This window comes from Echinops telfairi, unplaced genomic scaffold, assembly GCF_000313985.2.
Source record: "Echinops telfairi isolate 266 unplaced genomic scaffold, ASM31398v2 ScPeMD7_5592;HRSCAF=6446, whole genome shotgun sequence".
In the NCBI taxonomy this organism is placed as follows: Eukaryota; Metazoa; Chordata; class Mammalia; order Afrosoricida; family Tenrecidae; genus Echinops; species Echinops telfairi.
In genome coordinates, this window is record NW_022109491.1 from 47,130,114 (window position 1) to 47,144,601 (window position 14,488).

General features: G+C 35.7%; 1 protein-coding gene across 1 annotated transcript in view; it reads right to left on the reverse strand.

The window, feature by feature from the left end:
* Positions 1 to 14,488, reverse strand: part of RALGAPA2 (Ral GTPase activating protein catalytic subunit alpha 2) — a 364,385-nt gene that overhangs the window by 292,332 nt on the left and 57,565 nt on the right. Inside the window, exons 14-15 of the mRNA XM_045295177.1 lie at positions 7,659 to 7,823; positions 3,057 to 3,194 (exon numbers count right to left, since the gene is read on the reverse strand). Coding sequence (XP_045151112.1) covers positions 3,057 to 3,194; positions 7,659 to 7,823 — 303 coding nt within the window. The remainder of the gene's footprint in view (positions 1 to 3,056; positions 3,195 to 7,658; positions 7,824 to 14,488) is intronic.

A 14,488-nucleotide genomic window follows, 5' to 3' on the forward strand; every position in this document is an offset into this window, starting at 1 on the left:
AGTGCTGAGATGCTTATACATTCACTGATTCTGCTTTCCTCCCGCAGTCGGCATCATACTGCTTGTTTTGTGAGATGGAGGAGGACTTTGTAGATCGGTGTTCAGACATAGGGGCTAATGTTGGACTTATGGGCTTGGACAGCACTGGGTTGGGATGCTTTCTTAATGTACACTTTCCCTTTATATAAACTCTCTCTTATACATAGGGGTTTCTGTGGATTTGTTTCCCTAGTTTACCCAGACTAGCACAAAATATTTTACATTTTAGTTATTTAATTGACAAGTGAGCTTCTTTCCTTGTATCACCCTTATTAGTTTTTACCTTCAGTAGTGACTTAAACCAAAAAAGTTTCTAGGAAATATTATACAGATCATTACCCAAATACTGCATTCACCCTGGGTGTGATATGCATGTGCACCTCATTTATGTAAGAACATTAATAAGCAAAGAAATGCTGTCCTCTTCAGTCTTGGTAAAAGTAATTCCTTACCTCTTATTCTAGAAACTAAACAATAAAGTATATTTTTTCTTTGTCATGTGTCATCTAGTCCATTTTAATTCATAACTCTTATTTGTACCGAGTAGAAACACTCCTTCGTGTTTTCAAGATTGTGCTGTTTTGAAAACAGTTCACCAGGCTTGGCTTCTAGGTGGGTGGTTCAACCTTCCAGCTAATTATCAAGTGCTTTATCATTAGTCTACCTCCAATATCAAATAAATAACAATCCGTAAAGACAAACTTCTGAAAATAAAAAATAACATGGAAATAGTTTCTTCTTTCGTAAACTGAGTTCACTTTTTGTTATTTTTGTTAGCTGCTGTCAAGAAAGTTCCTGAACCACAGCAATGAGACTGAGCCATTATGATCCATTGGGTTTTCACTGGCTGATTTGTTTTAGACGTAGACCACAAGGCCTTGCTTCCTAATGTGTTCTAATCTAGATACTGATGAAATCTGTTCAGCCTCCATAGCAATACAGAAGCCTCCACTGACAGACAAACAGTCGCTGCCTTTAAAGTGCATTGGCTAAGAATCAAATCAGGTCTCCTGCACAAAAGCTGATTATTCTACTGCAGAGTCGGTGGTGGGGTTCAGCCAATTTGCATGTTTGGCAGAACTGATAACTAATTTTTTGTTGAGTTTGGTAAACTAGTTGCTAAAATGGCACTTGTAGTCAAGGTTCTCAATAAGGTAAGCAGTTGGGCAGCTGCCTAATGTGGAAATCACACATTTACATTCCATACTGTTTTTTAATATTCATATGTGCAACAGTATATTCTAAGCGCCCCTAGTAATAGCCATACTGTCTATAGGTATAAAAAGTTAGCGAGAACTAGGCTTGTAATATTTTATTCATTTTACAAAGCTTGTTATACTTTTGATTAAATACTACATTTTATTCCCTGTGATTGTTACTTCAGTAAACATATAGCACAAAGAGAAGAGGACCAAATAACCCGAGTGTTGCATGCTGTCATTTGTTTCAGCTACAAATCTTGTCAGAACAATTGCTGTAAGCTTGGCAGAAGTGGAAAGGGGTTTTCAAAGATGAACATAATATGTTCAGAGAAGAGAAGTCACCTGTTTCCAATGTATCAAACATAATGACTACTGTCCAATTGGCCTACCTCTAAATGAATGGGATCCTACTCTTACAGTGAAAAATTGATTAAGGACAAATTACATGACCAATGATGCTCAGATAAAAGCAAAGAATATTGCAAGAAAGGATGCCAATAAATAACAGTTTTGTTGATTTGGGTCAGGTATTATTTAATATTTTTTCTTTAACATTTTAACATTCTTATAAACTAGTTTTGTGGACCTCTTTTATTGTTCTTATTTAAGTAGTCAATGCATGACAAAATAAAGCACCTTTGAGTATATCAATTTTTATACTTAATACTGTCCTTAGGGCACTGAATTGGTTGTTAAATTATTTGAATCCCACCACTGCATAAAGTCATCATTGCCCTTAAAAACCTAAAGCCAAACCCACTGCCATCAAGTGGATTCTAACTTAAAGCAACCCTGTACAGTGTTTTTAGGACTATAACTCTCAGACCAGACAGTCAAACACGCACACCTGGACCTAATTTGGCCAAATTTGGCCATACTTTCTGCGAGATGGGTTCCTGAAAAAACCAAATCAAACCCAATGCCATCAATTTGATTCTGATTTCCAGGATGATAAATCTTTATAGAAACAAATAGCTTCATCTTTCTCCAGCACAGTGGTTGATGGGCTTAAACTGCTGAACTTGCAGTTAGCAGTTCAATGCTTACCCAATAGCCTCACCAGGAATAATAATGGAATACAGACCTAATTATTCACTGCCTCTCACTTCCATTCAGTCAATCCAGACTCATAGTGACCCCAAAGGACAGGGTAGAAGTGCCCCTGTGGGTTTCCACAACTGTAACTGCTTACAGGAGTAGAAAGCCTCTTCTTTCCCTGAGGAGCAGATGGTGATTTCCAACTGCTGACCTCAAGACTGTGACCTGCATACTATCAGAGCTCCTCACTCTGAGTCAGAACGAAGTCGGTAGCAGTGAGATTATTTACTGTGGAGTAACTGAATCCTTTTACTGCATGCTGTCATTTGTTTCAGCTACAAATCTTGTGACTTGACCAAAAATAATTTTTGTGCTGTAACATGATAAATATCTTAAACCATAAAACACACTGTGTATAAGTCACACAGTGACTAAATGAATGTTAATTGCTTAAGGCCAGAACTAAAGTTTTTTTGTTTTGGAAATTAGCAATCCACAAGTAATTCACAAGGGCTTTTAGAAAAATTACTAAAGAAGAGTTATTTTGATTATAAATGTAGAGACCTGTGAAGTTAAAGAATTCCTTAAAATTATCTAATGTCCACTAAACACCAATCTATATAAAAATAATTATTGATATAATTAAAAACAAATGGAAAGTGAAATGCCAGGCAGGCGTGTGAGATGTCGGGTGAGAACAAAGGGAGGTAGGCTCAATGGCAAGTGGAAGAGGCCCACAGACACCGATGGACACAGGAAATGACAGCATTACAGTACCTGAAAGGCTGTGGGAGCAAGAAGAGTAAGAGAGACCAGGTAAGAGAACGCTCATGGTGTGGAAGAGCGGGACACTTTTAGTGGCAGGCAAAGCCTCAGAAAGGTGAACACAGTTGCCGATAGATTGACTTCGTTTAGCTTCCAGGAAAGATAAAGTAACAATTATGTCAGAAGAATATCAGGACTTTATATTTCTTTCTTTTTTTCTGGGCTCTCGTTAAATATTTAAAGAAAATCACTTTAAACTTTAAAAGAAGTCAGTACCAAGCATAATATTTAATGAGTTATCTAAATACAGTCAACTTTCAGCCATTCTAATAATACAGGAGAAAGGGCAATCCACAAGGAATTGAAAAGTAATGCACAAGTGATTTTGGAATGCTTTTCTATTTTTTCCTGCTGTGTGTCAGATTCACATTTGGGTTGTTTATTTGGACAGACATTATAATCAGATTTTATTCATAAGAACAAACACAAAATGGTGAGAGAGAGAAAAAAATCCAGTTTGTGACTAAAATTTTTGTTTAAATAGCAAGTAATTCACAAAATTGGTTTTACTGAGAGCTGACTGTATTAAGAAAACAAGCCCTTTAGTAAATTAAATATTCTAAAATCTCAATACCACTTACAAGTCAAATAGATCATTAAGATTAACCTGGTAAAAAAGGTAAGAATCTCCATGAACCTATCCTTTTATATCACACTCCATATTTAAAGCACATTAACCCCCCATAACCTTATTATTACCTTTTATGATGCACTCAAGTTTTCCATACATAATTGAAGAACATTTAAGAAAATAGATGGACACAGGAAATTATGTCTGATATCTATAGAACTATCTGCATGATAACCAGTTATTATTATAACATGAGTATAAAGGCTTTCTGTTTTACTACTTTTATGTAACTTCATTTAACATTAATGAAGCAGAACTACAAATGGCAGTAGACATCTGCAAAAAGTAAAAAATAAACTTTTTACTATACTTTCTCATTAAAATGACAAGATGCAATCTGACTATGGTATCATTTACATGTGTCATTTACTTACATACAAATGTCAAACTTACTCTAAATTGCCAGAAAATGTGCTTATCTTTCACTATAATCCGGGGACTTTTCATTAAAGTGTTGTTTAGAAATTTTTCGTATGATCGTGCAATTTCAAAAACACTAGACATTTTTAAAATAGTAAAAGGTGGGATAATAATCTTATGTGGAAATTCAGTTTTGATTTAATTATACTATCATTTTAAACATGAAATATTTTAGTGTAAGTCATATTCAGAGAAAGTTTACTAATCTGTGTGTATATACTCTGTGTTCAGCATAGTGCTGCTGATTTTTTCCTTCACAGCAGTTTTATTGGTATGTAATTCACATATCATAAAATTCAAAGTTAACTAATTCTTAAAGAATGCATTCTTTGTCTTTTCACTGTTCTTCATTGGAGTCTTATAATTCTCCCTTGCTCCTCACTTAAGTCTTCTCTAATTGCAACCTACTAGGCAAATCATAATATAGTAATAGTAAATTATGCTCTTATTGAAATTATAAGGAAGAATAATATTTTTAATTGGGTCTTCCATAATAAATACTTTTTTATTGTTAAAACAAAAACTCACTTTATGATCACCTCTTTTTTCACAAAAAGGTGGTCTCTAGAGCATTCAAACTCTATCATAAAATATTCTGGGCCTTTTTAAAGAAAAAAAGGACAGGAATAAAGGATTGATAAAGAACTAATGAAATCATTAAATTTGGTATTATATAAATAAATTTTATATATATCATAATAACAAAATTTTCAAAGATCACTATGAGTCAGAATTGACCCAATGGCATTAAGATCACAATTTGTACACATAATAAAAAATATTAAAAATAAGAAATGCATATATGTGTGTGTGTGTGTGTGTGTGTGTGTGTGTGTAGGGGTACCCCCCCAAAAAACGGGAAAAAAAGCTTCTCTGGGCAGAAATTTCATTGTATGCATTTTTCCCACTAGGGGAGTATTGAGCAACTCGCTCTGAGTTAGTGTACCCAGTGGTGTCGCCTGGGAAGGTTCTTTCTGGTCACAGTTAAGTTTTTCATAAAAGTAGTTTGCTCGAATTTCATTTTTTGTGATGGCTGATTTAATAGAACAGCTTGTGGCTGTGAAATTTTGTTTCCTGCTTGGGAAATATGCCGCAGAAACGGTTGTGATGTTGAACACAGCTACAAGGACAGCGCTATGGGGAAAACTCAAGTGTCCCAGTGGTTTTCTCATTTCAAAACAGGTGAAGTGTTGAGTGAGAACACATCAAGCCTGAACATGCATTAACTTTCTGAACAGACAAAAATGTCAACAAAATTTGTACACTTGTCCTCAAAGGCCGATGATGGCCAATTGAAGAGATGGAGAAGTTATCTGGACTATCTCGGTGCTCAGTTCAGCAAACATTAACAGAACATTTTGGAGTAAGGTTGCTGCGAAATTTGTGCCTCTGGTTCTGACAGACCAGGAAAAAGTCCAGTGTAGACTGGAAACATGCCTTGCTTTCAAAGAACAGCTCTGAAGTAACCCAGATTTCCCCCCAAGGTCATTACTAGTGATGAGACATGATGCTATTCTTACAACCCAGAAAGTGAACATCCATCAAGCCAGTGGAAGACGTCATTATCACCTTGCCCCCAAAAAGCTCCTCAAGTGAAATCTAAGATCAAGAAGATGTCTATTTGTTTTTTGAGGTGAAGGGAACAGTGTATTTGGAGTTCATCTCACCAGGTCAGGCTGTTAATCAAGCTTTCTATTTCGAGGTTCTGAAAAGACTGCATCAACAGCACGTGATTTTAAAAAGGCCTGATTTGTGGCAGACAGGGTACTGGTTTTGCCACCACAACAATGCACCTGCTCACGTAGTCATCTCAGTGTGCCAGTTTTGGGCAAAAACAGCATATTTCTCTTGCCCGACATACCTTATTCACCTGATGTCACACCTTGCAACTTCTTTTTGTCTCCACGAATGAAGAGGGACATGAAAAGACAGTGATTTGATGAAGTAGAATAGGTGGAAAAAAAAATACGAGGGAGGTGCTGTCAGCCATCCAAACAGATTAGTTTGAAAAATGTTCTCAGGAATGGAATCGCAGATTTGACCAATGAATTAAGTGTAATGGAAAGTACTTTGAAGGTGATAAGGTTGTTTTGTAAAAAAATTTAAGTACATAGCTTGGGCAAAAAAACCCTCCATTTTGGGGGGGTACTCCTCACATGTATCAGGGTGTATATATGTTTGCGTGTAAAATACATACAGGGAATAGTTTTGTCCATCTCAGTAGCTGTCAGTGGCTTCACCATCTTTCATAGTTTATGATTCCAAGTTGGTTTTTGTTATTGTGACTGTTGCTAAATTTATAACTCCTACAAAGATCAGGTTTATAGCCTGTAAGTGACACATGCTACAGTTACATTTACATGGTTATATGAAAGTACTGTTTTTGAAATACTATGAATTTTTAGACTATTTCCTAAAACATAATGGTTCTTGTGAGTGCTGTCTGTTAATTTAAAATACCTATTGAGATTGTGAGATGCAAGCTTTTCTAAGGCTATGTCCTGGCTAAGTAGTAACATAAGATAAGCAACATGCAATAATTTGCTTCTCATTAAAATGTTATGAGAATTAAAAAAGTTAAGTGTTTCAAATGACCATTTTTATTATAATTGTGACATAAGGGTTGTGAAGTACAGAGAAAGTTTGGGCAGTTATGACTAAGATATATTTTCATAAATACTCAAATGGAATTTGGAGTCATCTGGACTAAGCCTTTAATCACCATAACATACTGAGCTTAAATGAATGTTTGTTTTATGACTGGGGGAATTTTATATTTTCTGGAAGTCAACATGCTGAATATCAACTATAATTGCATTATATTAGTAATTAAAAACAAGACGACTGAGGTTAATTTACCTTAAATCTAAGTTACAGTTTCAATGTTTGAGGAGAGGCTTTATTTTTTCTTACTAAAGACTCAATATAAGCTTACTTTTTAAAGATTTCTATTTTCCTTTGCATAGCATAGAAGAGCAATCTAATTAAATGAGGGTCCTCTGTCAAATTATTTATTATACTACATTGAAAAAACAGCATGCACAGACATAAAAAGCTCAATTTTCTGAAGCAAAAGATTTAAATGACTCTTCAATCCTAAAAACTATTCAGCATATAGCTTTCTTTTTCTTTGCCAATTTGCCACAGTCTATTAAGAGTAATAGTTTAACAATGACCAAAAAGAACCCCACTAATATACTGATCTTTAAGAATCTATTTTCTTCCAGGTAGATACAAACCCTATATTTCCCTTATTTTGTATAATATTAACATTTCAAGTAATTATCTACAATGGAAGACCTAGAAATAAATATCAAAAATTATTTTTGAAAAGTAACCCGAACAAAAAATGTTAAAGATATAGATACAATTCTTTTTTTTTAAAAAAAAAAGGTCTAAGATTTAAGTTCAGAGTGGATTTTAAAAATCTAACTACTTTATCTTTGGTAAATCAATTTCAGACAGCAAACACAACTTTGAGAAATACTTAGAAAAATATTTACCAGTTGCTTTTTGGCGAACAATGTTTCTTGCTTTCTCAACCCCCGGTGCTCCAGATGTAGTAGCACTCCTAAATCTCATTGGCTCAGTGGCATCTGGGTGGCTCCGCCAGGTGAGAGAAAAGGATCTACCCACAGCAATTCCTTTCTGAGAATCTAGAACACAGCCTGGTTAAAAATAAGAAAATAAAGGTTTCATTAATATTCATTTTGTAGCCTGTGCTGCTCAGTAAATTATATTCATACAATTGTATAAAGCCAGCGGATTACCTTGTTACCAATTAAATTCTAATTTCCTGTGTTACAAAGTTCCTTCTGCCAATGAGTTTTCCATAATTTCCTGAAAATTTTCACATTCTTCATAGTACTCATTTAATGTCAACAAGAATATTATTAATAAGCCTTTCTCAGTATAAGCACATCCCTGGGACATTTGGAAAATGACTATTTTAAAACCAAAAATTCAGATACTGAGGGCAGACAGGTCCTTCCTCATGACACACCAATCCCTCCTTCCCACGAATCCCTAAGTGAAATCTGTGCCTATAAATTTGAATGTTGAATCAATCAACCAAGCAAGTAAAATAAAAATCTATAAATACCTACTTTAGCAAAGATCTAAACCAATTTTAAAAACTGTAACTCTGAGATTCAATTTCTTTTTCTTCTTTTCAGGCTGGTCAAGATTTAAATGAACAGCCAATGATCCAAAAGAAATGCAAAAGGAGACAGAGATTCCTGATGTTGCCGGTTGCTGTCACCTATGACTTGTTTTCACACCTAAGTCTGTCATTTTGTTTGCAGCAGTCTGGTACTTAGAAAAGGCAAGCTATTCTACAGGGAAGACTTAAAGAACAGTTCTGAATAAAGCAATATGATAAATCAGAAACACTTGTAATTGTTATATGATAATTGTAATTATAAATAAATAATTTAAAATTTTCTGTTGTATTTGTTTTTGTAAAGCAAAGTCTATCTCTTCTTATGAATCGGTAGTCATATAGCGGAAGAGAAGAATTACTTTCCCTGCATTCTGAAAGCATCCATTTGTAGGGTAGACTTTTTTTGGGCTGAGAGCTAAAGCCTTAGTAAAGTTCCTAGATGGAAGTATCTTAATCTTCAAATGCCTTACGTATACACAGGGGCTTTAAGAGTTGCTGAGAGAGATAACATGGATTTCCAGAGGATCAAGCACTTGGTCCTCCATCCCTTCAAACATCCAAAATCTCCAGTTTGAATATATTGGCAAGAAAGGGCTTTTCCACTTATTCAAATGGATCATGGTGGATGGAAGAGAATCTGCTGCTAAAACTATTTAAAAATCACTGTAATAACTGACAGTGTATATCTACACTGGGATTAAATTGTTCCACTAGAATGCCACATATTTAAGCACCTTTTTTTCAGTTTATTATTATCTTACTTTCACTACCTGGTATTACCTGCAAGCTATTCTCACACTGCAATAAACAGTTTACAAGATTCAGTCACAGTAATTACATGACTAGATAGTTAATTAATCATTGTAATGTGTTCACAGCTCCCTCTGTCTATATTCTCTGTTAGTTCTTTTCCACACTGACTCTGAACTTCTTCACATGACTGACATTGGTAGCAAAACTGATCTCACAGACTTGAGAGACATTGTAAATGGGGGGTTGCTGTCTTCCTGAAACCCTAGGCCATTATATGAACCAGATGGAGCTAGCCTAAATGATGATGAAAGACATGTGTTCCTGTAACTTCCAATGCCCTCCACCTGCCAGCCAACCCACAGAAGCAGAGCTGCCAAGCCAACCATTTCATAACCTATAAACATGAGTGAATCCAGATAGGGTTGGCAGAAGAACTCCCTAGCAGAGCTCAACCAAAATTGCCAACTCATAAAGTCAAGACCTAAATCAGTGTTTCCCAAAGTAGGCAATGCCACCCCTGGGAAGAAGGATACAAACACAGATACCTACACTATTTCCTGAGATACTGGGCTGTAGTACAGCTTTTTTTTTTTTTTTTTAATCTGCCAGCAGAGTGGTGCTGAGGAATTTTGTTGTTGTTATTTTTCTGAAAAGGGGTCAGGAGGCCAAATGAGTGTGATAACCTATGCACTAATGGTGGTTATTTTAAGTCAATGACTATGTTGTTGTTGTTAGGTGCCATATAGTGAGTTTTGAACCAACACACACTGCCCAGTCCTGTGCCATGCTCATAATGTTTCTTATGTCTGAGCCCATTGTTACAGCTACTGTGTCAATTCCACTCGTTGAACACCTTCCTCTTTCACGCTGTCCTACCACTTTAAAGGCATGATGTTGTTTTCCAGGAACTGGTTTCTTCTGACACTATGTCAAAGTATGTATGAAGAAGTCTTGCCATCTTTATCTCTAAGGAGCATTCTGATCATACTTCTGAAACAGATCAGTTTGTCCTTTGAGCAGTCCATGGTACTTTCAGTATTCTTCTCCAGCGCCACAGTGAAAATGCATCGATCCTTCTTCAGTCTTCCTTATTCAGTGTACATCTTTACCATGCATATGAGGCAATGGAAAATACCAGGGCTTGTCGTGCACCTTAGTCCTCCAGGCAACATTACTTTCCCATACTGGAAAGAGGTCTTGTACAACAGATTTACCTAATGCAATTCAACTCTCTTTTGATCTCTTGACTACTGCTTCCGTAAGCATTAACTGTGGAGCCAAGCAAGAAGAAATCTTTGACAACTTTAATCTTTTCTCCGTTTATTAGGATGTTACCTATTGGTCAAGTTATGAAGATTTTAGTCTTCTTTACATTGACTAATAATCTATACTGAAAGCTGCAATCATTGATCTTCATCAGCAAATGTTTCAAGTCCTCCTCACTTTCAGAAAGCAAGGTTGCATCATCTGCATGCCGCACAGGTAGTAGTTACTAAGCCTTCCTCCAATCTTGAACAAGTATGGTGATAGGATATAACACTGATACATACCTTTCCTGATTTTAAACCATGCCATATTCCTTTGTTCTGTTTAAACAGCTGCCTTCTTACCTATGTAAAATACCCCACATAAGCACAATGAAGTGTTCTGGAATTCCTATTTTTCTCAAGGTTACCCAGAGTTATTATGATCTACATAGTCAAAGGCCATGGCATAGTCAATTTAAAAAAAAAAAAGGAAAAATCATTCTGGCATTCTCTGCTTTGAGTCAAGATCCATCTGATATCAGCAATCTCTCTTGTTCCACACCCACTGACTAAAGAACGAATTTGTTATACAGCAATACTAATGGATACAATCTACAATAAAACTACTGCTGAGGTTGTAGGTTAAAATAGCAAACAATGAACCTTTTATAAAACTTTTCAAAAGAAATTCTTCCTCAGTTTAGAGCTAGGATAAGCATGTGGATTAACTTTCCTTATGTACTCTGTGATTCTAATTGATGTAAAACCCTGAGGTCAAAATCCAATCCAACATACCCCATTTTCCTAGCAAGTATATGATGCTGTCAGGCATAAATTTTGGAATTTTAATCAAATTTGTAATCTTTCTACCTGAATTTTAACTTTTCTTTACTATTGCATTATATGAATTTTTATATGCTGTCTCAAATCTTTAAAGAAAAAGTGGGAATAAAAGTTAATTAATCCAGATTATAAGCAAGATGGCAGAGTAAGTTGAAAGCCCACCGAGACCCACTACAACTAAGAATAGAGAGAACAAATGAACCAGATACAGATGACAATGATCCAGTACTGAGTAGGAAAAAACTGTACAGAAACAGCAAACAAAGAGATAAACAGAATGGTGAATTGTTAGCTGGCCTGACATAGTATGGCCACATTAAACTTATGAAAGCTTCGCTTCAATCAAGACAACCTGATAACCAGATCTGCTCATCTAAGGCCACACACGTACCCACACTGGTGAATGAAGAGCAGAAACCTTAGCCCCAAGCCCTACCCCTGTTTGTCACAGCCTTCTGGTGACCAGAAGTATAGCAAGCCCCCATCCTCACATAAAAAAGAAAACAAGAATCAGAATCAATACTTTAACCCAACACCTCCAAACACTATAAAAAGAAGAGCAAAATAAGCATACGGTCACCAGAAGAAAAGAAATAATAAAGACTGGAACTGAAATAAATGATATGAAAGACAGTAAAACAACTGAAAGAATCAACAGACTAGAAGTTGTTTTTTTTAAAAAATTAGTAAAATTGAAAAGCCACCAAGGAATGCAATAAAGAAAAAGGAAAATATTCAAATAACATAAATAAACTAAATGGGCAAAATCACCACATAACTAACTGAAATAAAAGGGACAACAACACAATTCTAAGAAGAACTGTACTCCAACAACTTTGGAAACCTAGGAAAAATAGATGAATTTCTTGAAACACACTATATAACTTAACACACATGTATAGAAAGCCTTAAAAGACCTATAACAAAAGAAGAAATTGGTCAGGTCATTTAAAAACTCCCAACAAAAGAAAGTGCAGGCCTAGAAGTTTCATTGGAGAATTCTACCAAAGAGCTGACACCAGTTCTACTTAAGATATTCTATAGTATAGAAAAAAATTGGAATACTCCTGAATCCATTTTATGTATAATCCTGATACCCAAACCAGGCAAAGAAATCACTTAAAAAAATAAAAAGACATTACCTATCAGGAGTATACATTCAAAAAAATCTCTATCTACAACATCCTAACTAGTATATGCCAACATTAAAAAAAAAAAAAAAGCATCATGGCTATGATAAGCACGAGAGGTTGACTCAACTTTAGAAAAGCAATCAATGTAATCCACCACATAAATAAGACAAAGGAAAAGACCACATGATTTATTAATCATTGCAAATAGGCTTGGACAATATCCAAACCCATTCTAGCAAAAAAATTTAACAAATAGTAATAGAAGGTAAATTCTTCTATAATAAAGGGTATACATACAAAAAATATGGCCAACATTAATCTTATTCTATCCCATTGTAAATGGAAACCAGACAAGGGTACTCTCTACCACAGCTCCTATTCAATACTGTACTTGAAATCTTAGTTAGAGCAAAAAGGTAGGAAAGGGAAATGAAAAGCACCCAGATGGGCAAAGAAAAGGAAAGCTACTTTTATTTACAGATGATATGATTATATACATGGAACACTCTAAAGTCTCAGGAAGAACATTACTGAAATTAATCAGAAACATTCAGCAACAAGGCAGACTACAAGATCAAGATACAGAAATCACTTGGTTTCCTTTACACAATGAGAACTCTAAAATCAGGGAAACAATAATTGACCAACAGCCTCCCCAAAAATAAAATACTTAGGCATACATCTTACCAGACATACAAAAAACCTATACCGCCCCGCATCCCCCCCAAAAATCTACCAAAAGAGGCACCACATGGATTTCTTTGGTCACAGGAGTATCTAGACTATAATCACTTGGCAATCTGTAACCATTACAATCAGGATGAGATTGCCGCATTCTGGAGCCCCAAGGTCTGTTGTGCCCACGAGGAAGGTATTGTGCCTAAAGCACCGATGGAAAAAAGTAGAACAGGTCGAGTGGGGTTGGATGCCATCCATAGAGTAAAAAAAACAAACCAACAAAACTCCCTGTCATCAAGTCAATGCTGACTCATAGTGACCCCTGGGGTGGTGGTTCTCAACCTGTGGATCACAACCCCTTTGGGGGTAGAATGACCCTTTCACTGGGGTCACCCAATTCATAACAGTAGCAAAATTACAGTTATGATATAGCAACAAAAATGATTTTATGGTTTGGGGGTCATCACAACATGAGGAACTGTATTAAAAGGTCACGGCATTAGGAAGGTTGAGAACCACTGCCCTGGGGGCTTCCACACTGTAATTGTCTAAAGGAGTAGAATGCCCAGTCTCTCTCCCATGGAGGTGGTGGTGGTTTTGAATTGCCAACCCTGTAGATCGCAGCCCAACGCAGAACTACTACACCACCAGAGCTCCTCTTAATATAGTAGAAAAGCTGCTCAAATTACTAGAGTGGCCGACAAATAAGGAAAAACTGAAGAATAAAGAAAGCCTTAACTGTCCACATTACTGGTGAAAAACTACAGAGGTTTCAAAATCACCTTGATGCTAAAAAGGTAGATTATTCAGAGAAACACACTTGTGCATTTATTGAAAGCTATTTATATCAACTCAGCCATGAGTTGAAGGAAAACAGCATCCAAGACAGACAGGCATGGCGGCACTATTCCCAGGCGACAGTTCTCAAGTAGAGAGTGGAGCAGGAGGGACAACAATTTAAGGGATATGACCTTGAGATTCCAGACAATGAAGATGCAAATCATATGAAAAACTTTAGGGAATGAGATCTTAATCTGAAGGATTAGTCACATGTTAAAATAAGGAAAATCTGGGCTAAAAATTCAATTCTGTGCAAGAACTGCAAGAGGAAAAATGCTACAAACATTAAACATGTAAAAACAGACAAAGTCTAAGCAGCATGGGAACTAAAAGATGAATCTAGTGACTCAGAGGAGGAAATGACTCCAGTAACCTAATTGTCTATACTTGAGGTGTGAACAGGTTTGAGGACATCAAGTCATACCTATTGATTATGCTTAGATCATTCTCTTATGTGATGAGAGTTCTATTTACAGTTTAAAATCAATGCTAGGATCTTTACTTACACATCATTATATGGAAAAACGAAGGTTAATTTATTCTTTGTATTAAGTTCTTAAAAGAGAAATGATCTGTAAAGGTCATTTAGCCTGAATTTCTTAGAGAAAAGAGTTGAAATGAATGAAGACAGAAAATATTTTCTTTTATTCCCTCATGTTTACTTAGAATCGCCTAAG